We start from the raw sequence: 27,463 nt of genomic DNA, 5'->3' as shown, positions 1-27,463 counted from the left end.
AGTTCATCATAATGACATATTATGGGTATCTTAATGTTAACAACTGACCGCACCCCTCAGGAGTAGCTGGTAGAAGCCCATCAGGAAAACTTCAATAGCCGCCATCATGACTCCACTAAAATGACACCCGCCCTCACTCCAATGACAGCCAAAAGGAATCCTTCCAACTTACGCCACACCCACATCAGTGGCTGCCATGAAGGACCCTGCCCCATCCACCCAGCCCCTATACTCCTCCCAGTGGCAGCCCTGAGGGCCCCACTCACCAGAGCCGCTGCCCCTACCCACAGCCCACGCAAGGCAGTAAAGAACGACAAAGACAGATGACAACTACCTCCACGGCTCTCACTGTCCGCCGGCTTCACCTGGATGGGGCGCGCCATCTGGAAAGGAAGAGGAAAGAAGGTAAGCAAGGTGCTTATGACTCAACAAAGCACTGAGGGGCATCAGGGACCCCAACTCTGATGAGATACAGGCACAAAGAGGCTTCTGAGGAGGACATCGTGGCTGGCACCAGGGCAGGCACTCATGGGAGAACAGAGGCTGTCAAGGCCCACCCCCCCCAGAAATACCATGAGGAGCACAGGGCAGGCCCTAGTGAAAGAACAAAGGCAGTCAAGTGCTCACCCCCAAAACACCAGGTGCAGCAGCAGGGCGGGCACTAGCGAGAGAAGACAGGCTGCCAAGGAACCAACCCGAGAACACAGGAATGGCACCAGGGTGGGCACTTGTGACAGAACAGAGGCTGTTGCAGGACACCATGATCCAAGCGGGCACTCATGAGAGGGTATAGGCTGGATAGGGTTCACCCCTAGAATACCACGAGGCGCACAGGGTGGGCACTAGCGGGACAACAGAGGCACCAGGATGGGCACTAATGGGCAGTGGTGTATCTAAAAGTGATTTTTATGGGCGCACAAACTGGGCCGCAGGAAAAAAATTAATAGGGACACCTGCAAAGGGCAGTTGTAAAGAGTCTGCACGTGTGTACGCACACACACACACACACACTTGTTTAAAATTGACTATGGATGATATATATGCAGTGTCTATTTTTTCTGTGTTGTCTCTTGGCACATCAACATAGTGGCGAGGCACCAGGGGGCAGGACAAATAGAGCTGGGGCACAGGCCCCATGTGGAAGCACCCCCCACCTCCCCCCAGCGATGTCACTGCTATTGGAGATCATAGGCTGTCAAGGGATTAAGAAGAACATCCGCTCTTAGGGTGCGCAGCAAATATCACTAAAGGTGCAATTGCACCCCAACGAGAAAACGTGGTCAATACAGTCCTGGCAACACACAAGTCCCTCACGGCCAGCTTCCCCTTTCAATGTCAGCGTACCAACAATGGTTTACAGCCAGAATCAGGGTCATGAACCATTGATACATTCCAATGCAAATCATTGGGAAGTGATGAGAGAAATGTCACGCTCCCTTTCAATTCGTAAAGTATCGACAAAAGTACAGATCGACTCATATAGATATTTGTGACACATTGCAACTTTGGTCTTTGTGCTTAGAAAGCCTGTGATTTTGTGAATATCAGACTTCACAACCACAAAATGAGATAAGCTGTGAAATCAACAGCCTGGTCTCTGAAGGGGTCAACACTGGTTGGCTGAGTAAGCAGGAAGAGAGGTTTCTGACTGTAGACCAACCATGGATCCCTTACATTTACAATTTACTCAGAATACACACAGGAAGAAGAAAACAAGTTACTTACCTGTGACTGCAGTTCTCCAGTGCTGGAATCTTTCGTAGATTCACATGCTTGAATCATTTCCCGTTAATCAATTTAAAAAAGAGACTAAACAGAGATTTCAGCCAATCAGACTGCTTTACCCTCTAGAACACTCATGTGAGAAGCTCAAGTCCCTCAGATTTTCCAAAGCACAAGTGCAGGAGAACCGAAGGTAGGGAGAGAGAGCAACGGCGAGCTTCTCAGGGGAGGAGGGAGGGTCGCATGAGAATCTATGAAAGATTCCAATACTGGCGAACGACAGTTACAGGTATTTAACCTATCTTCTTACTCCAGTACTAGAACTTTCATAGATTAACATGCTTGATTCACAGTAGATAGCAGTAGCGAAGCATATTGTAATCTTAAGTGTATATAAAATATTTCTAACCATATATGCATATGCAGAAATGTATTAACATATGTTTTGAAAAGGAATTAGAATCTGACTTATACAGCAAATTATGACTTTTCTCGTATGCCGGTATGCCAAACACTGTTAAATAATAAAAAGACAATGTGCAGAACTAATACTGGGATGGTGGGGAAAAAGAAACAGAAAATAGCTCACCATTACTGGAAAAGATTTCTCAGAACCGCTTGACCCACTGCCACATCACCTTGAGGCATTGAATCTAAGCAGTGGTGCTGCGTAAAGGTGTGTGTATTCTTCCAGGTGGCTGCTCTGCAAATGTCCTGAAGAGGCACACCGGCAAAGAGAGCTGTTGAGGTTGATACAGCTCTTGTCGAATGAGCACGAGCTGATGATTGTAACAGTTTTCTGCCGCATGGTGGCAGAAGTGAATTGCACTAGACATCCATCTAGCAATACCTTGTTTGGAAAGAGGTTGACCCCTTCTTGGGGCGCTGAATGCCATGAACTGGGTACATTTTCTAAATCTTTTGGTTTTGTCAAGATAAAATCTTGATGTTAGGAGAATGAAAAGCGTGTTCAGCTGGCGTGGTAGGGTTCGGAAACAATGTTTCAGAATAACTGGTTGATTGCGGTGAAAGTCCAACTGGACTTTGCAATAAACTTTGGGTTTGTGCGAAGGATCATTCTCTCTTCCTTAAATTGTAGGAAAGGGTCTTGAGTGGTGAAGGATTGAATCTCGCTGACTCGTTTGGCTAAGGTGAGAGCCACAAGAAGAGTGCCTTTCCAGGAGAGGAACTTTAAATATGCCCTGCGAACAGGCTCAAATCGGGTGCTTCATTAACTGTGATAACACTGTGTTCAGCTGCCAAGTTGGAGGAGGAGGAGGTCTGACTGATGGGAACACTCTAAACAAAACCTTGAGGAGCTGTTTGATAATTCTAGCAGACCATAGTGATGGTGACTTGTCCAATCTCCTAAACTGGGATACAGCAGCCAGATACCTTGATAGAAGCATGCACTAATCCAGATTGTGCTAAATGTAATAGATGTGGAAGGATCTGTTCAGGTAATGATGAGAGTGAATGGATCTGCGCTTGTTGGCACCATATGCAAAATCTCTTACACTTATGACGATAGGTTTTGCGTGTGCTATCTGCTCGGGCTCTGGCGAGTATATCTCTGCAATCAGGAGAGATGTTTAAATGGATGAATTCATTGTGCTCAGGAGCCAAGCGGACAAGTGAAAAGATTCAGGATCCGGGTGTAGAACGTGACCCTTGTTTATCGCAACAGAAAAGGCACTGTCGTCAACGAGATGTGAGGATTCTTTGAAAAAAGAAGTAGTTCTGCAAACCAATGCTGGCGCGGCCATGCAGGGGCTATCAGGAGTATCCTGCAAGGTTCGGTCTTCATCTTCTTTAGAACCTTTGGAATGAGGGGAATGGGCGGAAAAGCGTAAGCATATATTCTGGACCATGCTCTCGAAAATGCATTCCCCCCCATGATCAAGGATGGTGATTCCAGCTTGCAAACAATAGGCATTTGGTGTTCTGGGGAGTTGCAAATAGGTAGAGATTTGGCTTGCTCCAATGTGAGAAGATTTGATTGAGAGTTTCCTGGTCCAATTCCCACTCCTGACATAATGTTCTCAATCTGCTGAGAGTGTCTGGTATCGCGTTCTGTTTTCCTGGAATGTATTCCACTCGTTGATGCACTTTGTGTTGGATGGACCAATTCCAGATATCATGTAATTCTCAAGAAAGGAGAAGTGATCTCCTGCCGCCTTGTTTGTTTATTTAGTGCATTGTTGTTGTACTGTCCGTATGTATCAGAACTCCGGAGTCTTTTCTCTTTGGAAGGAAAGCTTGTAAGGCCAGGTGTACTGCCGTGTGCTTGAGCAGATTGATGTGGTAGCTCTTGTGAGTTTTATCCATTTGCGGCTGACTTGTAGGTCCTAAAGGTATGCTCCCAATCCCTCCAGGGGAGCATCTGTAGTGATGACCAATGGAGAGGATGGGCTGAGGAAAGGTAGACTGATTGACAAGTGTGGATGATGAGTCCACCAGGATAAAGCTGTGATCATGGCTGGCATGACCCTCATGGTATCGTCAAAGGAGCCTGTAGCCTGTATCCATTGGCTGTCCAGTTGCTCCTAGAAGGGTTGCATCAGTAGCCTGCAGAATGGAATTAAAGGAATGCAAGATGACATCATCTACAAGAGTGATTTGTAAAGGCGCACTGAAAGAGACTTTTTTCTTTGAATCGATTTTGCCTATGACATTAGCCTCGGTTGCCTTTTCTTCATAGGAGACGCTTTGTTGAGTGTAGTATCCAGTATTGCCCCCAATAAAGTGAAACCTAACTCTTTGAACAAAGACATGCAAGCTGCTGTGATATTTGCGCCGCCTTCCTAGAAGGAGCCTTAGCTAACCAATCGCCTAAATACGGGAACACTTGATGTTTTTGTTTTCTTACGAATGCTGCAACTGGGGCCAGGCACTTCATGAATACCCTGGGGGCTGAACTTAGGCCAAAAGGAAGAACTCTGAACTGGCAGTGACTGCTGGCTACACTAAACATTAGGAACTTTCTGTGGGATAGATGAACTGGAACATGAAAATATGCATATTTGGATGTCAAGAGTGGACATATAGGCGGTCATTCTGACTGCGGCGAGCGGCGGTCGCCGCCCGCCATGCAGTTTCTGCCGAATGACCGCACCGCAGTCAAAAGACCGCGGCGGTCATTCCAACTTTCCCGCTGGGCCGGCGGGCGACCGCCAAAAGGCCGCCCGCCGGCCCAGCGGGAAAGCCCCTGCAACGAGGAAGCCGGCTCGGAATGGAGCCGGCGGAGTTGCAGGGGTGCGACGGGTGCAGTGGCACCCGTCGCGATTTTCACTGTCTGCAAAGCAGACAGTGAAAATCTTTGTGGGGCCCTGTTAGGGGGCCCCTGCACTGCCCATGCCAGTGGCATGGGCAGTACAGGGGCCCCCAGGGGCCCCACGGCACCTGTTCCCGCTATCCTGGTTCTGGCGGTGGACACCGCCAGAAACAGGCTGGCGGGAAGGGGGTCGGAATCCCCATGGCGGTGCTGCAAGCAGCGCCGCCATGGCGGATTCCCTGGGCCAGGGGAAAACCGGCGGGAAACCGCCGGTTCCCCTTTTCTGACCGCGGCTTTACCGCCGCGATCAGAATAGCCCAGGAAACACCGCCAGCCTGTTGGCGGTGCTTCCGCCGCCCTCCGCCATGGCGGTCATGGACCGCCAGGGTCAGAATGACCCCCATAATCTCTGGGATTTAGGAGTAGAAGGATATCTTGTAGTGTTCTCATATAGAATGACTTTCTTGAGATATGTGTTTAAAACTCTGAGGTCTAGAATAGGGTGCCATTCTTTTCACTTTTTGCGGACCAGAAAGAAGCGGGAATAGAATCCCTTCCCCCATTGTGAAACAGGAACTCTTTCTACCGCTCCTTTCTTGAGCATGGTGAGCACTTCCATTTTCAGCAGTTGGAGATGCTTCTGAATAGAGGCGTAGAGGCGTAGAGGCGTGAGGGGTGGTTGGTGGTGAAATCTGTATGAATGCTAGGGTGTGGCCAAACTGGACAAGGTCCAGGACTCATTGGTCCGATGTTATCTCTTGCCAGCACCAAATGCAAAGGGATATTCTTCCTCCTAGTCTGAATGGTGAGGGAAAAAGGGTAGCTGGAGCTTGTGAAAGGTCATTGTTGATGACCAGTATCTTTTCACTGGGGTCCTGCTCTGCCTCTCGCCATGGTTCTGTTGTAGGCTGCCTATGGTGGCTGTTTATAATAATATTGTGGATTAAATTGTTCGTAGGCGGAGGAGTAGGAGGGATATATGTATTGGTGAAATCCTCCACCGTACGATGGAAAACCCCACCTTCTGGCACAACTAAATGGCTGCTTCTTAAATTGGAGAGTTCCGAGGGAGTTAGCTGTATCCGTGTATGTTTTAATTGCTTGAAGAGCCTTGTCAACATGTTTGCTGAAGAGAGCCTCCTCATCAAATGGAAGATCCAAAAGTTTGTTCTGTAACTCTGGTCTGAATGAGGGTGGTTTGAGCCAGCTTTACCTTCTAAGTACAGCAGCCCCTGCAAGCTGTTGAAAAGCTGTTGTGGCGATATCCATGGCACAGTCTATCACCTCCTGAAGCGTGCTCACCTTCCTGCAGGACCTTCTGTGCCCCTGCTTTGGCCTCTTCTGGCAACTGGTCTAGATATAGTGCTATGTTGGCCCTCAGTTGTCTATCGTACAGCCAGAGAATTAGCCACCATGACAGTAAGCTCTGACATTGAGGAGAAGCTCTTCCCAATATTGTCCAGGCACCTACCTTCTTTGTTTGGGGATGCAGATATTGAAGTAGAAGGATTTTTTGATCTACATTGGGCTGGTTCAGTAATCACGGAATCTAGTTTAGGATGGCCAATTAGACAGGCTGGGGCATCCTTTGGAGCCATGTATTTTTTGTTCAGACGCGGCAGAACAGCAGTGACTGTGGCTGGGTATATAATAACTTTACGTCTCTCTTCCCAAATGTCGTTGACAATGGGTAAAGATCTTACGCTCTTTTGCAATGGTTCCTTAAAACTGTAAAGAAAGCAGCCCATCTGCTTAATGGGCATGGGAAGTGCAAACCTGTTTGCCACCCTTTCTAATAAATTATGAAATTCCCCAATGTCTTCAGGTGGGAAATCCACTGGAGGAGGGGAAGGAGAGGATGGTGTGGCTATGAGGTGATCATCATCATCCAATTCTGCGTCGTTGTCTCAGAACTCTCATTCCTCCGTGTCCTCAATGGAAGTTGCTGGGTCCTGAAGAAGGGCTGTCTGAGTTGTGTGTCTTAACGACTGAGGCAATGGTAAAGGCCTGTGTCTGGGTGTAGAAGGTTGTGCTGTAGGTGACCTTGCATGCACAGTCACTTGTTGCGTATGGGCAGACGTAGGTAGAAAATGTTTTTCATAGGCGGCGAGCATGAATTGCAGGTGTGAGATGAGTAACCCAGGTACTGGAACCATTTCCTCCTGGTATTGGGATTGCTCCTGAGAAACAGTATCCCTGCTGATAATAACCGTCTGCATCATACACTTCTGCTTCCTCTTGGCATTTAACATGCAGTTCAGATGGGCTGTATGCCACCACAAAGGGTCCTTCCTCCTCTGAAACGTTCTCATCCAGCACATGTGCCGGTATCAGAGGGGTAATTTTGCTTGGAGAAGGGTGCAATTGGGTCAGATATTTGCTCTTTTCAGCTTTCTGTGTTTTTTCCCTCGTCAACTGGGTTGTCGACGAGGTGACCAGGATAGACATCATGACAACTGTCTGCTCCATCGACGAAGAAGCCGTCGTCGGTTTCTCTGACGTCGCCGGTGGGATGGCCGAAGATGTCGTGGTAAAGGAAGAAGTAGTGCATAGCATGAAGACAGTGCTTTTAGTTGCCATAGTTGAAGCTACTGTAAATGTCAATGGTGGAATGCTTATTGTCGACTTGTCAGAGGATGGTACCGAGGAAGGTTTTTTAAAGTTATTTGAACCTTAGGAGGCGGTGTAGGAGGTTCAGATGATTCCTTTCTGAGAAGATAGATGGTCTTTTTTTTCCCTTACGTTTCTCAGAAGGTGCATGCATGGCTCTGAGAAGATCAGGAAGGGATGCAGCCATTATAAGGCCCACGTGTGGTCTTTTTTATGGCTTTCTTGGGATGCTCACTAGAAGACTGAGAATGGGGAGATCTGTCCCTTTTTTGTGATTTTCTTGAGGATGTAGATGAATCCTTACTCTCAGAGCCAGAGTTGGGCTCTGTTCTGGGTTTTAGCTTCTGGAGCCAAATCAGCAGACTTTCTTCTCTGTCTCTTAAGGTTTTGTTGGAAAATGTTCAACATAACTTGCAATCCTTAGCTGAATGGTCTGGCTAAAGACAGCAGATGCAGTCTTTATCAGGATCCTCGGAGTGAAGCCACTTTTTGCAGCAGGTTTTGCAGGCCTTGAAGAAGCTTTTCTTTTCCTTATTTGACCTGACAATCAATCAATCAATCAGGATTTATACAGTGCGGCTAATCACCCGATAGGGTATCCAGGTGCTTGCAGGTCCTGGAAGCTTAATCGAACAGCCAGGTCTTGAGGGCCCTTTGGAATTCTGGAATTGAGGTGATGGTCTGGAGGTGTGTGGGGAGGCTGTTCTAGGTTTTTGCTGCAACGTGAAAGAAGGAGCGTTCTCCACTTCTGCTTCAGCAGATGCTGGGAGTATGGCCAGTGAAAGGGAGTCAAAGCGTAGTCTTCTCAATGTTTGGTGGAAGTTCAGGCAGTGGTTAATGTACACAGGTCTTCGGTTGTGTAGAGCCTTGTGTGCGTGGGTCAGCAGTTCATTTGGCATCTCTTCTGTACGGGGAGCCATTGGAGTTGCCTGAGGTGGGGTGTGATGTGGGTTCATCAGGTAAGGCCCAAGATGAGTCTAGCTATGGCGTTCTGTATGGTCTGAAGTTCCTGTAGGAGGTGTGTGGTGATTCCTATGTAGAGGGCATTGCCATAGTCCAGTCAGCTGGCAATGTGGGCCTGTGTCACTGTGCGTCTCGTGTGTAGAGGTAGCCACACAAAGATCTGATGGAGCATGTGCAAAGTGAGGAAGTAGGCATAGGAGACGTTTATTAGGGATTTCATGGTGAGCTTGTTGTCAATGATGATTCTGAGATTTCTGGCGTGATCGGAGGGAGTGGGTGTTGGTCCTAGGTTCGATGGCCACAGGAGTCATTCCATGTGTTGCTGCTAATGCCAAACATTAGTACTTCCATCTTTTCTGTGTTCAGCTGCAGGCAATTATTTTTCATCCAATCAGTGATGTTTGTCATGCATCTGTGGAAGCTGGTTCTGGTGGTTGAGGGGTTGGCAGTGAGTGAGAGGATGAGTTGGGTGTCGTCTGCTTAGGAAACTATGTTGAGACTGTGGAATCTGACAATGTTAGCCAGCGGGTCATATATGCGTTGAAGAGGTTGGAGCTGAGGGATGAGCCCTGGGGGAAACAGCAGGTGATCTCCTTGGGTTCGGAGATGAAAGGTGGCAGGTAGATCTTCTGGGTTCTTCCGGTGAGGAAGGAGGGGATCCATCTCAGCGCATCCCCTTGGATGCTGATGTGGTGGAATCTTTCCATCAGCATGTGATGGGATACGGTGTTGAAGGCTGCTAAGAGGTTGAGCAGAATCAAAGCTCTTGATTGTCCTTGGTTGAGGAGGGTTTGGATGTCATCAGTGGCTGCGATCAGGGCAGTTTTAGTGCTGTGATGGTGGCAGAAGCCGGACTGGGAGGCTTAGAGTAGTTGGTTCTGATCCAGGTATGTCATTAGTTGCTTGTGAATGATCTTTTCCAGTACTTTCACTGGGAATGGGAGTAGGGAGATTGGTCTGTATTTTTTGGGTTCGATGGGGTTGGCAGAGGGGTTTTGGAGTAGTGGTCTGACTTTCAGTGTGTTTCCAAGCGTCAGGAAATGTTGCGGTGTTCATAGAGGTGTTCAACAGGGTGAGGAGTTCCTGGACGATCCTTTGGTTTCCAAGATTGAAGATGTAGTGCAGGCAGGGGTCTATGTGAGCTCCCGAGTGGATGGATTACAAGGTGGAGGTGATGTCCTGGGTGGAGAGGATGTTCCAGGTGGTCAGTATGTGGTTCGTGTTGATTACAGCAGTGGCAAATCTGTTGAGAAAGTCCATATATATGGGTTGGGGTTCAAAGTTTCTGTATATGGTTGCGATCTTGTCATGGAAGAAGTGGACAAGGTTGTCACACAGCTCCTGTGAGGGTGTGATGTTGTTTTCGCTAGCAGCCAGATTGGAGAATTCCTTAATGATGCTGAAAATGTCCTTGGTGTTATTGGCGCTGGTTTTGATGCGTGTGGCAAGGCCGGGTACATGTTGAGGGAGGTCATGAAGGCTGCTCTGTTGGAGGTGTCCTTGCCATCTCCTCTCCAGCTGTGTGCTGTCTCATTTCGCTCTTCAGAGTTATTGGGTGTATTAGCTGGTCTTTTTGGAGGATTTTCTCTGGATGTTGCTCTGGATGGGGACAATGCTGTTGGTGCAATTGGTGATCCAGGCGTTTTTCACTCTCTGTTTGAGGTTGTTGGTGGTGACAGGGTTGGAGGTGTTGAGGGCGTCAACCCAGCTGGTCTCTGAGATTCTATTCCACCTCCGGTGTGGGGTGCTGATTATCCTGGGGGTGGAGGTGTGGGGCCTGGAGATGCTGAAGTGAAAGTTGAAGTTATCGGTCCATGTGAGCTCTGTAACATGGCTGCATTTGGTGCAGTTGCTGGAGGTGAAAATGGGGTCCACCTTGTGGTGTCTGGTGTCTGTAGGGTCGTGGATGATCTGGGTCAAATCGAGCCTGCTCATACTGTCGAGGGGGTGTGCAGTGTTGTGGTTGGGGTCATCGATGTGGAAATTTAGGTCGCTGAGGAAGATGTAGTCCTTGGAGGCTAAGGCTAGGGGTGCAATTAAGTCTGCGATGGTGTTGTCGAAGCTGGAGCGAAGGCCTGGGGGTCTGAATGTGAGGGTGCCTCTGATGGCTTTATCTTCGTCCATGTGCAGCTTGAAGTTGAGATGTTCCATGGGGGTGGTGGTGTTGTCGGTGAAGGTGGTGCACTGTATGGTCTCTTTGTGGATGATGGCTGCTCCTCCTCCTGGCTTGTTGGTGCAGTCGTGGTGAGTGATTTTATATCCGTCGGGGATTGCTGTGGCAATGTCGTGGGCAGATGTGGGGTTGGGCCAGGGTGGTGATGAGGTCCCTTAATTCGGTGGAAGTCAGATTGGACACCAACAATTACTTTGGAGTAAGAGAAAAAAGCACAGAAATTCAGGAAAAAAAATCCAGGAGTAACATTAAAAAGGTATAGCTGAGCAGAGCTGAATGGAGACTCCGTAGTACAATGTGTGGTAGAAAATCTGAGGGACAGAAGCTTCTCACAGGAGTGTTCTAGAGGGTAAAGAAGCCTGATTGGCTGAAACCTATGTTTGGTCTCCTTTTTAAATTGACTAAGATATGTTACAAAAGTGAAGGGCCTAGGGCCTTCATGCACTATGTTAGACATTACATTGCTATTATAAGGTACAGAGGAATTCCCCTCACAACAACACTGAATGATTCAAACATGTGAATCTATGAAAGTTCCAATACTGGAGTAACCACAACTCTTCAGCTCCCCAGACTAACTGGACCAGCAATGGATTCTATTTTGGAAATGCTGACACAATTTGGTGACCTCTATTTTTAGACTAAAGGTACTAAGGATGCCTTCATAGCTGAGAGACACTAAAGATGTCTTGAATTTTATAAACAATTTTTACTTTGACTTATCAAATGACATTTTCATTGCCTCAATACAGAAAACATGTACAAAAATATCCCACAGAAATCCTCCCATCTTGGCACGGAAAAGGTGCTTAGAAAAGGAGTGTGGCATTAAAAGACACTGATTATAGACCTGAAAGAAGTATCCCTCGCAAAAAAGCTTTTCCATTGCGAGAAGGACACATACCACCAGGTGGGCAGAGCTTCTGCTCCCAGCTTAGCCTGCCTCTACTTCCACAACTTTTCATTTAATTTTATTTATGAGACAAGTATTCATTCCTCAACATCATCATTCTATGCTCGCACAGTTCTTGTGTATTAAATCAAAATAACGCACAAAATTAACTTTGCCTTCTAATTTTGCTGAAGAAATTATACAAACAAAATTATTGAGAGCTGCAAGAAGAGGGCTAAGATTACTACATGAGACACAATTCTCAAAATCACACGTAAAAAAGAAGAATCTCTAGGAAAAACATATGCATTGATCTGATACAAACTCAGGATGAGCGTTATCAAACATTGGGGATATTGAGTGCTGGCTGAATGAATTATGGGGAACAACTATTTGCCTAAAAAATATAGATGTTTAGGAGACTGTTTTATAGATATCAGACCGAACTCAATGACTGAGTACACTACTCAAACCATGCTTTGGACACTCCTCAGGGTAGTAGGCCACTAGCCTTGTGGGAACTGTGGGGCCTGCAGGTTCACAACAACCGTCAAGGAAGTAGAGTTGGGGCTTACTACACCTTAGAGGCAGCTGGGGAAACAATTACGATAGCTCATGCTTCCGTAACTCTAGGTACATAACCAGGACAACACACAAGGTACAAATGTGAAATAAAGAGCACTGGAGAAGTATGCAGTGTATTACTCAACCATTAAATTGATGATAGATCATAAAGAAACGGGACATTCCAAAAGTGACCTGACATGGACTGTAATTGAACGGGTTGGTGAATGAAACACTATTGATCAAAGTACAGGATGGGAATAAGCCATCTGATGTTTGAGGGTTTGGAAAGAATAATTTAAGAGTTACAGGCTCATAAAGATGAAAGTCCGAGAGGACTTTAGGAATGAATTTTGGGTTAGTACGTAAAATGATCCTGTCTTCTCTGAATTTAAGGAATGGTTCTTGGATGGTAAAAGCCTGAGTCTCGCTGACTCTACGTGCAGATTTGAGTGCGAGAAGAGCCACCTTCCATAAAAGATACTTCATATCTGCTCTACGAATAGGCTCAAACTGAGCTTTCATCAATTGCCCCAAGACTATGCTGAGCTGCCATCTCAGAGGAGGAGCTCTGACTAGGGGAAAAGTCCTGAACAATCACTTGGGAAATTGCTTGATGAGCCTGACAGACCACAGAGAGGGTTTATCAGATGATGTCTGAAAACAAGAAGTGGCAGCAAGGTGCACCTTAATGGAAGCGTGCGCCAATCCTGATTGTGCCAGATGTAAGAGGTAAGGCAAGGTCTCTTCTAGAGAGGAGATGGGATGCACTTTAGCAGTTCGACACCAAAGACAGAATCTCTTCCATTTCAGGCGGTATGTTTTATTTGTACTGTCCATCTCCCCCTTGACAAGTAGGTCCCTGCAATCTTTAGGAAGGTTCAGATTACCAAATTCCTGGAACTCAGGAGCCTGGCTAATAAACTGAGAGAGATGGGATCCGGATGTCGAACTTGCCCCAGGCTCACTGTCAGCAACAATGATATCGGCTTGAGTTGGATGGGAGGTTGCACTCATAGTAGGAGAAGCTCTGTGTACTAGTGCTGACACATCTACGCAAGGGCTATCAGTACGATCCAACAGGGCTTGGCCTTCATCTTGTTGAGCACTTTTGGAAGGAAAGGAGTAAGCAAATATGCCGGACCATGCAATCTAAAAGACATTCCTCCATGACCTCCGATGGGGATGGCAACTTGCAAAGTTCTGGCACTTGGGGGGTTATTCCAACTTTGGAGGAGGTGGTAATCCGTCCCAAATGTGACGGATTTACCACCAGCCGTATTACGAGTTCCATAGGATATAATGGACTCGTAATACGGCTGGTGGTATATCCGTCACTTTACCGTCACTTTTGGGACGGATTACCACTTCCTCCAAAGTTGGAATAACCCCCTTGGTGTTTTGGGGGTAGGGGGGGGAGGGAGGGGATGGGGTCACAAAGAGATCCAGATTCAGTTTGCTCCCCTGGAGAAAGATGAGATTCGGTGTTCTTTGGCCCAATTCCCACTCGTGGCAAGTTGTTCCCAGCCTGCGTTAGTTGTCTGCTATGGCGTTTTGGTTTCCTGGCACATGCTCTGCCTTCGGGTGCACTGTGTGGCGGATACACAGTTTCCAGATCAACTGAGTCTCATGAGACAGTAGGCGAGATCAAGTGCCTCCCTGCTTGTTTATTTAGTGCATTGTTGTTGTGTTGTCGATTTGAATAAGCACTGAAGATTGTTGAATCCTGAGAAGGAAGGCTTATAGTGCCAGGCATACTGCCCTTAACTCGAGAAGAATGATGTGAAGGCCCTGATGTGAAGGAGACCACTTGCCACTGACCTGAAGATCCTAGAGGTAAGCTCCCCATCTGTCCGGAGATGCATCCATCATAATGATTTGCATGGAGGTCTGAGGTATTAACAAGAGGCCTACGGAGAGATTTACAGGACGTGTCCACCAGCTGAGTAACTTGATTATGAGTAGAGTTACTTGAATGATGTCTTCGAAAGGCCCTGTAGCCTGTGCCCATTGGATGTCTAGTGCTTCCTGAAGAGGACGCATATGGAGATGACTGTACAGTATGAGATGGATATAAGGAGACATCATTCCAAGGAGAGATTTGTAAAGGTAAACTGAAAGTGACTTTCTTTTTTACACTCGGCTTGCCAGAGTTGTTATTTTTCGCTGTCTCTCGAGCATGCTGTAGGCCATGTTAAGGTTTGTGTCAGTATGGCTTCCATCCAGGAAGGTTATTCTTCGTGATGGTTGGAGTACTGATTTGTCCGGATTGAGAGTGAGCCCTAGCTTGTTGAAGAGGCGTATAAAAGCTATGGTGGACGTCTTTGTGGACTGTTTGGTGGTAGCTTTTACCAACCAGTTGTTGAGGTAGGGAAAAACCTCTGTTGCCTGAGATAAGCTGCGAATGGTGCCAGGTATTTGGTAAAGATGCAGGGGGCGGACTTGAGACCAAAGAGTAAAACTCGAACTCGAAAGTGTTTGCTGGCTTTTGTAAACCTGAATAATTTTCTGTGTTTCAAATGGATGGATATATGAAAATGGGTGTTTTGGAGGTCGAGGGAGGACATGTAATCTCTCCTGTTGAGAGGCTGCAATATGTCTTGGAGTGTGACCATGCGTAACGATTGTTTCTTGAGATATTTGTTGAGTTGTCTCTAGCCGAAAATTGGTCTCCACTGTTGTGACTTCTAGCGGATTAAGAAGAAGCTGGAATAGAAGCCTTTTCCCCTTTGGGAGTGAGAAACTCTTTCTATTGCTCCTTTTTGCAACATGGTTTCTACCTCCAATTTGAGTAAGTGCAGATGTTTTTGTACTCCTGGTTTAGGTGGTGTTAGGGAGGGTCTTTGAATGAATTCTAGAAAGTGTACAAATTGAACTATGTCTAGGACCCATTGGTCTGTGGTTATCTGTCTCCATCAATGTAGGTGGTTGGTGATTCTTCCTGGTACCCTGGATGGGGGAGAAAAGTGGTAGTTGGCCCTTGGTTGAGGTTGATGCCTGCGAGAGGTGTCCTTGCCCTGTCTTCTGGACTTTTCTCCTAGAGGGGGGCAGTTGTATTGAGCCAATGGTGGTTGCCTCTGATGGTACTGGGACCGTGTCCATTGAGTATTAGGAGCGTATGTCGGATAGCGATTCTGGTGATATCCTCCACGAAAGGATGACTGACCTCTCCCTTGAGCACCATGAAAAGGCCCTTTCCTGCACAGCAGAGTGTCTATCGAACTAGCTCTGTGAGTGTTAGATTTTATAGTTTGGAGAGTTTCATCAACATGCTTCCCAAAAAAAGCCTCTCCATCGTATGACAAGCCCAGTATCTTTGTCTGGACTTCCAGCCTGAAATTAGTAGCCTTAAACCATACTTGACGGTGTAGAACTGCTGCTCCAGCAAGTTGTCTGAGCCCTCTAGAGGCAAGTCTAAGGCGCAGTCTATGATCTAAAAAAAAAGAATATTTAAAAAGGTTGGATGACGCAACAGCTACTGGAAGTCATGTCATTCTGCTGGTACATACATGCGTTTCAATGCATGCACTTGCCAGGAGAATGATGTGAGCACCATTTTCTTCCTTTCTTATTTACTGATCAAGCATGGCAGACACCACTTCGATCAGTAAATTTAAAAAAATGAAGAATTCTTAGCGTGAAAGAGCACAAATAAACAAGAATTGGCGTAGCCAGTACGTTGCGTCTTTGGTACCAGTTGCCTTTGTCAGTAGTTTTAAAGCCATTTTACACGGCATCTTGATGCTATGCTGCATGGTTATATATATATATATTTTTTTTTTTTAAGGCTTTTGACGAGGCTGTAAAAGAAAAAATGCAACCACATCATTTTGTAGGCTCACACATGCATGGTGCACGTACCTACATAATTACATTGTCGGTTTTTTTTCTTTTTACGTACTTATTCGAGTTTGACCAGTAAATAAGGGTGAAGATGAGGAAAACAAATGAGCGAAAGAGAGCTAAGTAGAGTGAAGGGAGCAACTGGCAAATGTGGAGCTGCTGGAGAGAAGCACTCGCGCAAGACAGCAACGGAGGGGAAGAGGGGAAGAAGCACATGAGAGCGAGAGAGGAACAACAGAGGATGTGAACAGACGTACACACGGAAGACAGCTAGAAAACACATGCATGTATAGTACTTAAAGAAAAAAGTAGCGCTTGAAATGAGTAGTAGGAGACACAAGTACGCTCCGGGGGAGGGGTAAACACAACAAAAGAGGATGGACAGCCTACAGATTCAGTGATCGAACGCGGCAGAGTATGACGTCTTCACCCCAATTAACCCACCTTGTGTCCCCCCAACCACTGTCATTTTTAAAGCATCCTCTGCAAGTATGGACTTTTCTGTCTAGATTATGAAGCGAATATCATCATCGAGTACAACAGCCTGGTGCACCTGGAGACACAGGTGATCTGACGTTCTTTGCAAACCGGCCTTCTCTAGCTGCGCTCCTAACCTCTGGAGACCCCTTCTGCACCCAGATCCACCAAGCCCCCTCATCCCTGATCTTCTGCAAAGAAGAGAAACTCCTTCGCTCTCAGCGGGGGTCCTCCTCCGGTACTCCGCTGGACCCTGCCTGCACTGCCCCCCTGCTCCTCTGGTACTGCCCAGTGCTTAATTTGTGCTTGTTGTTTCCGGTGCTGAGCACCGGCACTTATTTTTGAGGGTCGGGGCTTACTTTTCTGCCTCAAGCATTTGCTGCGAACAAAAGACACATATGGGGAAGACGGAGGAGGATAAAAACGAAAAAGCGTCACAAAGGGAGAAAGCAGAAAGCTGCAAGAGTGAGTCGAAGGGGCAGGGAGTGGCTTTATAGGGATTGAAGAGGCCCGAGATGGTTTAAGGATTACGCCGCCTTGGTATTCCCTGTTCCCACATTTAATAGCAGCAGCCGCGTGTTTAAGAGGAGGGCTTTGGGCACCAGCGCCTCTTTATTTACAAATTAAGCACTGGGTTTGGACTCTACATGTGGATTCCCATAGATACATCTCCATGCAGACATGTCAGGAGCCCAGGTGGGCTGCACTCGGTGCAGGCCCGGCGCCATTACAAAGAGGTACCGATGTGAGACTTCGACGAAGAAGGGGAGACACCCACATCAGATTTAAAACTCGATGTCGGTGCACATCCGGTTGAGGGATCTGCGTGATCTGTGCGGCGCCATCAGCTGCCCATCGATTGCCCGCAGCAGCCCATCAGGAGCCCTTTGGCACCTGACAGCGCCCTAATGGCGTTAACAGATTAACGGCGATGGGACGAGCCTAATTGACACATTTCCTCATCAGCATTTTAAAAAATTAGCATTGTAACCGGCCTGAAAGGGGTTGTAAATTTGTCAAAGCATAAGGCGTCTGTCAATATACCGATTCTGCCTAAACACAGCTGATGAGACTGGGGGGTTTATGATCCCGGGGTGCCTTTCGGACATGTTTAGGAGATGGTTTAATTTCTTTCTTCGGCGATCGAGACAATGCTGAAAAGGCGCTTCCATGTATAATTTCAGGGAATTATTTGCACGACCCTTGCAAGAATCTGGGAGCAGACAGCGTACTTTTGAAGGCAGCAGTTGGCACAGGGCTCCCGCCGGAGGGAGGGCCTCCTCTGGAATAGTCTCCCCGAAAACCAGTCTCAACTGGGCGCCCACCAAAAGCAGCATGCTTGAGGCAGAGCGCGGGGGGGACGGCCTACTCCACCCGGACTGAGCGCCTTTCCAGGACGGTTCATAAAAGAAAGGGCTTGCTAAGTGTGCCCAATACTGAACTGGACAGTTGTCAGGGCACTCATGATCGTATAATTGAAGGTTAGTAGAATACTGAGTCGAGTCAGAGTTCGCCACGCTCGTGACAATCACGCAGAATGCAAACCGGGAGGCTTCAAAGTCACCCGAGGATTACTTGGTACCTGCAGTGTAACAAAGATAAGAGGTATTGACTGATCCACTTTCGCCCAATTACATTACAAAAGGCAGGGTGCGCACACAGCAGGGACAGCCAATCAAAAGCCCTTAATTGCCTAGGACATCAAGAACCATGATACAAGCTAACTGGCTTCCCAGAAATAACCATACTTCTGTGGGAAACCACAAAAGCATAGACGGACACAAGGAAGAGCCAATCGTCTCTCGTTACACATGACACAAACACCATGACGCAAGAAGCCCGACTTCCGAGAAGCAGCTTTACCATGATGTCCAAGCACATTCCCATGGACACAAAACAGACATGCGAGGCTCCGGGGAGCGCCAGTAAGATACCTTTCATTACTAAGCACTTCAGTTACGTGATACCAGATGCCTGACCTCCCAGAACCGCCCTTAATTTGGTGCCCAATCACATTACAAGATGTCTGGGACAGGCACGGGTAAAAGCCAATCAAAAGTCTTTCTTTGCTAACAACATAGTTGCCATACTAGAAGATGACTGACTTTCCAGGACCATCCTTGTCCCCAAGTGCAACCACACTATAGGAGGCAAGCGACATACGCAGGGGAGTAAAATAAATGAAAACTCAGTTGGACTGAGGACCCTTGGGAAGCACACCACACAATATTCACTCTCTGATTGTTTTCCAGGGTTTGCAGGGTCAGATGTTATTTCCAGGATGCTAACATGGTATAGGTATATAGATTATGACGAGTGTAGTGACCAATATACATTGAGAGACATATTTCACAGGAGTATTGCGCAACATACTTCACAGGCGTGTGTTTTGCTGCTGTGATGAGTAAATATTGGCCAATATAGTGGCCAGTGGGAGCTTTTAGCAAGTGTATGCGTTTACAGTAAGCATGCCCCATGAAGCAGTTTTTTAAAATTAATGACATGCACTGAAATGTATGGCTCAATTAATTAAGGCATTTTGGACACAGAACGGTGGGGTGCACTTAGTACACACTTCCAACAATTACGGCGACATTAACGAAGGGACGCAATTAGCAGTGCCTCTGATTAGGCCTTCTCTAGGGTTCCAGCTGCTGTCATTTTGATATTGATTAATAGTTCATTAGATGGATTCCTGGATTAAAACCTTTTGCCCTAGGAAGTGATGAAGCGAATGAGGTGATGGCGGGCACGTGCTGAGCGCAAGATGTGTGCGCGCGGTTCCTGCTGCCCCATCCTTAGTATGATACATGCTTCTAAACGCTTGGAATATAGATGCATGATAGCAGCAATAATGCACTGTCGGGTAGCTCAAAGACACTCAGTGGATTTTTGGTTTCAGGCTATTCTTCATGCGTTGCGCGGCCTTCCATCTAGGTACTCGTCATGCTGGGCTCAACTGGCCAATCGTGCATTCCAGCATCTCTTGGTGGGCTCCCAGCTTAGAGTGTGCTTGGATCCAAGATTGCGTAATGGTCCATGACCCCGCCATGAAAGCCCCCTTAAATGTTGCAAAAGCTCATAACTTACCCTTCAGAACTGCTTACAAATGATATGGCTTTTGCCCATCATATTGTGATCTAACATGCACTGTTTGGACCCATTAGTATATCATTTTCTTTCTAGGAAGAACCCACCCTTACCCACTGGAGAGTGAGCGCCTTGTAAGGTACAGGGTGCAGCCTCCTTGACCATTTATGACGGGGCTGGCTCTCAGACCTATCCTTCTGGTGTAACGAACACCTCTACCTCCTGAATCTCCAAAATTAAAGCACCAGCAAGTGTGACTAACCAAATGCAAGTACGGATTGTACAACTCCTTTTTTATTACAGCCCCACCCGCAATCTTCAAAAACATTTCCAGTGTTTTTCAATACAATTTTAAAGATAATTCTGTTTTCTCCAAGTAGCTTCAATTTGAAAGCGGGACTGGGTGAATAGATAGATACGCTTGACCATAAACACATTAAAAAAAAATATATAGTACAGCTCATTCAACAACAATGCTAATTTTGTATTTAAAAAATCTGATTTCACAGTTTTTACAAAGACCTAATGTTAAGATAAATGTTTCTCGAGCTACTGGAGGGAAAAGACCTCCTTACAATTTATACGTTTGATGATCTTGCACTCTATTATGGATATTTGCTTTGAGGTTTGGATATGTTCTGACCTTTCGTTGTGACTAAAATTCTGTTTGCTTCCGGGGCTAGTTCTATGCAGGGTATGTGTATGTCAGTGAATTAGGAGTATGGGTATACTTGATCACGTGGTATGATGTTATTTAATGTCATGAACTCTCAGCAGGTGCACTGCCACTGACCTCAAAGCAGATCAGTTGGACACATTTTAGAAATATGTTTTGGGACTCTAAAGCAGTGGTTCCCAACCTGTGGTCTGGGGACCCCTGGGGGTCTCCAAAGCCTTCTCAGGGGGTCCGCAACTGCATAGAAAATTAAAAAATATTAACAAATATTGACAAATTAGGTCCCATGCTTCCAGTAATGACTCAGTGGGGGTCCCCGGATTCCAATGATGATTCAGTGGGGGTCCCTGGATTCCATTAATGATAAAGTGGTGGTCCACAGAAGTCAAAAGGTTGGGAACCACTGCTCTATAAAGGATACCATATGGCAACCTTTTCGTATTTCACTAATACTGTACTAGCATGTAAAACAACATGCAACAGAGATAGGATATGTTATTAGAATGTATAGTTAATTAAAGGATCTTTAAATGGCCCAAAGTTAGGAAACCGAAGATGGATTCAGTGGTTTCCTGCTGTGGTCCATGCAAAATATTAGTGAGAGCAGCAATGAGCCTGGGCAAATTTACTAGTCAAAGATGGCTGCTCTATTTGCAGACATACAAGCAATACTGCTGGTAACTGTTCACTAGTGGTTGAGCAGCACAGTTAATTCAGTGACAAAAAGGAACAGATGAGAACAGTGACTTAGAAAGAACCTTGTGATAGCACAGGAGCAGGTGGAATATTTGTCAAGTATGCGAAATGCAACGAAGCCTGCGTTAGCATTGTTGGATAAATCGAGACACTGAAGCTTCAGGAGCAGAGGTGGAACGCTTAGCTGTTCCGGCACCGTCCCCTCTCCATTTTCATGGGACAGGAGGCCAGTTGTATTACATTCTCCCCTTTCACAATCTACCCTTCCCTTGTTTTACATTCCTATTTCCTTCATTTAGTTTTTTTTAATTAAGAAAAATCGAACGTCGGTGTTTGAATAAAGTATACTTGATATAGAAAATACCTCTATGTCACTTTTAGATTTCTTCCTACGTATAGGTCAAAACCCTACCTTTCGTCATTTTGTTTTGTTTATGTAAAAAGTAATTGTATAATTTGTAAATTATGGTCAACCGAATTAACCTATAAAGAGCTTGTACAGTACTGAACTTCTCTATGTTCTTCTAGATCTGCGCAGTCTAACTCTGGTCCAGAGAAGGCCTGCTTCTTCCCAGGTTCAGGAACCCACCTGAGAGAAATGCATATAGGGTGAACCTAAATGGGGTCATTCTCATCATTCGTGATCCAAGATGAAAATCCAGCATGGGACGGCCGTCTAGATACAAGTCTATGACCGTACCGTTCTAGATTAGCATAAATAATTTAGAGTTTTTAGTCGCACTTTTTCAAATTACTCAAAATGTTTACATTAATAAATGCAGCAGTGATATTAGTGACACACCCATCTACAATTCACAGAAAGCACTTTATGAAACCACGTATAGATATTGTTTACGATACTTATTTGAGTATTAATGTATGTTTTAAAAATACAAGTTTAATCTGCCTTGTCATGGTCCAAATTAGAATAAGGAAATTGCAGCTAACGGTATACACAAAGGGAGCATTTGATTAAGTGAAACACCAAGTAGCTCTCATCACAGTGGCGGAGTACATATTTGCAAAGGCAGTAAGAACACAGCACTTAAGCGTGTGGGTTTCTCCTCTTCCTCCATTATTGTGTTTTTGCCGCAGACGTCATGCTATTGTTTAGGGGTTAGGATGAAGCACCACAGATAGATGGAGATGTTTTATTCTGAACCTTTTACTCGCTCTATTCAAAGGTACTGCTTCTTCAAGGAATCGACAATGTCAAACATTATGGAAAAGCTGCTACTTCAAGAGGACCAGGGTGGAAAAGCAATATCCTCTTACTCACATTGCAGCCTGGTGAAGGACCGGGAGCAGACAACCTAGCCCTGTTCTGCACAAGGGAGCTACAGCCTCACTGTCAGCGTCAGGTAGGACACAGAGAAGTGTAAACACAGCCAATGAAGCACCAAGGTCCTCCTTGTCAGAAGAGGCCATAAACTGAGGGCCCAGCACTGCAGACAAAAAAGGTGCTGCATCCTTTGACTTGGTGTTCGTTGGATGGGCCAAGAAAGACCACGAACAGAAACCATCAGTAGGGATGATGACGCAGCTTAGCCTCACACTGCATCTTAAAAGACCCACAGTTGTCGTATAATCTGTACCCTAGTTGACTCTGCCAAAATGTAGTCGTAACTTTGAACGATGCAGCAGCGTACCCTCAGACTGCCTCTAAGTCGATTTGGCCAATGAGAGACCACGAGCAGAGGACTCACCACTTCCACATACATAATCTGCATTTAGATTGGCCAATTAAGAACCATAACCAAAGGAAATTCCAAAACAAAGGACCTTGAAGCATTGACAATGCAGCATCTGTATACCCTGTGTCTCCAACGTGGCCAATGGCAGACGAAGAGCAGAAGGTTCGTCACTTCCACATATATGCTCTACATTTGGTGTGCGTTGGTTAATGACGCATCGTAAACAAAGGACCTTGATGTTTTGGATGCAACAACCACATCCTCTGATTGTGTCTAAGTCAACTTGGCCAATGAAAGGCCAGGAGCATTGGACTCATCACTTCACCATACACGCTTTGTGTTTGACTTAGGTTGGCTAAGGAAGACCAGAAGCAAAGGGCCTTGGAGTGTTGGCGATGAAGCAGATATTTCCTCTGACTGTGTTCCAGCTGACTTGGCCAGTGAAAGCCTGCCATCGGTTGACTCCACTACCACATACATGTTCTGCGTTTGGTTTGGGCTGGATAATGAAACACCGGAAACAAAGGACCTTGGAGTGTTGACGATGAAAGAGCTATAGTCACTATTGAAGGCTACCATAGTGGAATGTTGGTCTAAAAGATTTGGAATAATGCCTGAGCCAGCTGGGCAACTTGTAATGATTTGTTGAAGGATATGCCATTTAGGGGATGGACAGCTGTACGGTGGTGGTCATTGGGGACCTATGCCCGTTTGACATTTTGGAATAAATTACTGCAAACAATAATTTGATGAGCTTAGTGTATGTATTTTTAATTATGAAAAGCTTAGTGTATGTAGTTTTTAACTATGAAAGTGCATTGTTCTAACCAGACTTATTCATAAGAGTTTCTGTTGGAGACCCCTTTATGTATCCAAGGTGGGTGAGTCGAGGATTGAGGGGCAGGATTGAGGGGCTCGGCACCGCTGATACTGAAGGAGCCGAGACCCCTGAATCTATCTGAGGTTTGTTAGTCAAGGAAGGCCGAACAAAGGGCTCAGCACCGCTGATACTGAAGGAGCCGAGACCCCTGAATCTATCTGAGGTTTGTTAGTCAAGGAAGGCCGAACAAAGGGCTCAGCACCGCTGATACTGAAGGAGCCGAGACCCCTGAATCTATCTGAGGTGGGTGATTCAAGGAAGACCTGGAAATGAAGGGCTCGGCACCGCTGATAGTGAGGGGGTTGTGAACTCTGAAGGTATCATAGGTGGGTCAGGTAAGGAAGGGCCGAGCACTGATGATACTGAAGTGGTTGTGAACTCTGAAGTTATCATAGGTGGGTCAGGTAAGGAAGGGCCGAGCACTGATGATACTGAAGTGGTTGTGAACTCTGAAGGTATCATAGGTGGGTCAGTTAAGGAAGGGCCGAGCACTGATGATATTGAAGGTTCCAGGTCCTCTCAGTGTGTGTGAGCCAGCTTGGCCGAGGAAGCACTGGGAATGAAAGCTTTGCACCGTCAATGATGGACAAGCAGTATCCTTTGACTCTGATTCACCTTGGTCAAAGTTGAGCCGGAGACGGGTGGCAAAGCTCATACCATTACATGACAGGGGTGTCCAGGTATTTGCCCGTGATGGTGGGCCGGTCTGAAGTAAAATGTGTAGGCACGAACCAGGTGGGAAGTAAGAGCGCAGCAGTTATGCTCCCCTTATGGAGAAATGGGTGCAACCTAAAGGTCGCAGATTCCAATTCGGGGAGGCTAACTCAACCTTTCATGCTCATGAGGTCAGTAACACATATACTACATATGTTAGGTGAAGAATATATAGCGCCTCGCCAATCCAGTACTGGAAGTTTTAGCAGTAGTCGTATCAGTTTATAATCAGCGATTATGTGTTTATACGGGAGATGAGTAGAAGGAACATTACACAAACATTCTGATGAAACAAAATATCTTGGCTCCATTTCAGAACACGTGTTCAGAAAACTACTGCAACACAGACGGACATTTGGTTGTCAAGTCAATTAGCATTTGCGACAAGAACTTTGCGTTTCAGCGCGGGCGGCACGATGTCCGCCCTCTCTTTTGGAAGAGCGCCTCCCCAACATGGGGGGAGCGCGGCCCCTTACGGATCGGGGACGCTGGGGCCGAACCTTGCACTAGTTGTGCGCAGGCTGGCCATGGGCTTCCGCTCGCGCGTCTCGCGAGATGCGCGGGCGGAAGTTCGACGCTTGGAGAGCGTCGGTGGACGGGGCAGTTCTGGACCGGTTTGGGCCGCCGCGCACTGGTGGGGGGGGCATAAAAGCACCCCCCCCCCAGAAGGCTTGGCCTTCTTACTTTGTGCGCGGCGGCCCGGGACAGGCAGACCTATCGGCGATTCCCACCCACCCTCTCCTTATTATTAGGCTTGGAGGAAGGGCACAGAAAGAGAGAATAAAGTAACCGGAAGCAACAGAGGGGACCCCAAGGGTGGGGCCCCGGTATAACAACAGAGATAGGATCCTGAAGTCCTGGACCAACCTGCGGATGGACTCACCTGTTTGGGGGTAGGGAGCCCAGATCACTGGGGTGGTCACGGGGCTCATGCCCTGGGCCGCCCTGGTACACCCCTTGGTTGATTGGTGTTTGGAGAGGGGGCGGAACCCTGAACATGGGGGCAAGGAACAGAGGAAGCAGGGATACCGCCCCCCCTAAGGATACAGGTGACGATCAGTCCCTGTGTGGTCCAAAGGAGGTTCAGGACAGGAAGGGATCCTGTCAAAATAATCTATGGTTACAAAGTAGCGTCTATAACAGTTTATATATATTAAAGTTTGCAGTGAAATGTTTTAGTTGAGTAATGTGCATATGATGACTTGCATAAATTGTGTTTATGAATGTTTATGAAAGTATATTTGAAAATAAATACTTCTTCCAACAAACAAAACTGTCTTGTCGGTTGGTGTATGACCGGTGTTGGGGTGAGGGCCCTATGGCGGCCTCCCAGTCCTATCGTTCATTGCCTCCCACCACCGGCATCAATTATTGCCAAAAACTACGCCCATGCCCGTCTTGTAACGTGTGCATTTCTATAGCGTGAAAGAAAGCATTCCGACACAGAGCCATGAGAAAAAACAGGGGTGAGAGCGCCTTGAAGCAAGGTCCGGAAGAGGTCAGGTGTGAGAAGTCCATCATGTTGATGACTTGTATGTATTCAGGACATGGACGGCTCTCTCCTCCGGGACGGCATGACATTGGCACGGCACCCAGGAGCCGTGTGAATGGCACAAGGCATGTGTGTGTCTGGTGGTGGTGGGGTCATTTTCGCTTTATCAGGACACCATATCTAGGAGTCCCCATCCCTATCGCGACTGGCCAACCTCTTCTCTGAAGCGACTATATAATCAGCTATGCGTCAAGGAGCTGTATGTCACAATATCGACCCCAAAGTGCCGACCTACAGATATATTGTGCAGGGGAGTGGTAAATGTACAGGCCCGGAACAAAACTGTTCAGCTACGACAAGTGTGCGGCACTGTGGTAACTGTGCAGACCTGGTGTAACAGTGCGTGGCTGAAACGACTGGGCGGGACTGTGGTAACTGCAGACCTACTGTAACATTGTGTGGCTGAAACGAGTGTGCGGGACTGTGGTAACTGCAGACCTAGTGTAACATTGTGCGGCTGAAACGAGCGTGCAGGACTGTGGTAACTGCAGACCTAGTGTAACAGCGCGTGGCTGAAACGAGCGTGCAGGACTGTGGTAACTGTGCAGACCTAGTGTAACACTACGTGGCTGAAGCAAGTGTGCAGGACTGTGGTATCTGTGCAGACCCAGTGTAACATTGTGTGGCTGAAACGAGCGTGCAGGACTTTGGTAACTGTGCAGACCCAGTGTAACAGTGTGTGGCTGAAACGAGCGTGCGGGACTGTGGTAACTGCACACCTAGTGTTACAGTGTGTGACTGAAACAAGCGTGCGGGACTGTGGTAACTGCAGACCTAGTATAACAGTGTGTGGCTGAAACGAGCGTGAGGGACTGCGGTAACTGCAGACCTAGTGTAACAGTGTGTGGCTGAAACGAGCGTGCGGGACTGTGGTATCTGTGCAGACCGAGTGTAACAGTGTGTGGCTGAAACGAGCATGCAGGACTGTGGTAACTGCAGACCTACTGTAACAGTGTGTGGCTGAAACGAGCGTGCAGGACTGTGGTAACTGTGCAGACCCGGTGTAACAGTGTGTGGCTGAAACGAGCGTGCAGGACTGTTGTAACTGTGCAGACCTAGTGTAACAGCGTGTGGCTGAAACGAGCGTTCGGGACTGTGGTAACTGCACACCTAGTGTTACAGTGTGTGGCTGAAATGAGCGTGCAGGACTGTGGTAACTGCACACCTACTGTAACAGTGTGTGGCTGAAACGAGCATGCAGGACTGTGGTAACTGCAGACCTACTGTAACAGTGTGTGGCTGAAACAAGCGTGCAGGACTGTGGTAACTGTGCAGACCTAGTGTAACAGCGTGTGGCTGAAACGAGCGTGCGGGACTGTGGTAACTGTGCAGACCTAGTGTAACAGCGCATCGCTGAAACAAGTGTGCGGGACTGTGGTAACTGTGCAGACCGAGTGTAACTGAGTGTGGCTGAAACGACTGTGCGGGACTGTGGTAACTGTGCAGACCTGGTGTAACAGTGTGTGGCTGAAACGACTGTGCAGGACTGTGGTAACTGTGCAGACCTAGTGTAACAGTGTGTAGCTGAAACAAGCTTGAGGGACTGCGGTAACTGCAGACCTAGTGTAACAGTGTGTGACTGAAACAATCGTGAGGGACTGTGGTATCTGTGCAGACCTAGTGTGACAGTATGTGGCTGAAAT

At 47.0% G+C, this 27,463-nt stretch overlaps 1 protein-coding gene across 4 annotated transcripts in view; it reads right to left on the bottom strand.

The window, feature by feature from the left end:
- CELF5 (CUGBP Elav-like family member 5) overlaps nucleotides 1–27,463 on the bottom strand; it is a 226,042-nt gene that overhangs the window by 109,126 nt on the left and 89,453 nt on the right. For 2 of the 4 annotated variants that reach the window (XM_069218065.1, XM_069218064.1), the window contains exon 3: nucleotides 332–383. In XM_069218065.1, coding sequence (XP_069074166.1) covers nucleotides 332–383 — 52 coding nt within the window. The remainder of the gene's footprint in view (nucleotides 1–331; nucleotides 384–27,463) is intronic. The other 2 variants (XM_069218067.1, XM_069218066.1) reach the window with 1 other exon arrangement.

This window comes from Pleurodeles waltl, chromosome 12, assembly GCF_031143425.1.
Source record: "Pleurodeles waltl isolate 20211129_DDA chromosome 12, aPleWal1.hap1.20221129, whole genome shotgun sequence".
Taxonomy (NCBI): domain Eukaryota; kingdom Metazoa; phylum Chordata; class Amphibia; order Caudata; family Salamandridae; genus Pleurodeles; species Pleurodeles waltl.
Note: the sequence above shows the minus strand (reverse complement) of the source record. Positions and strands in the feature narration are given on the sequence as shown.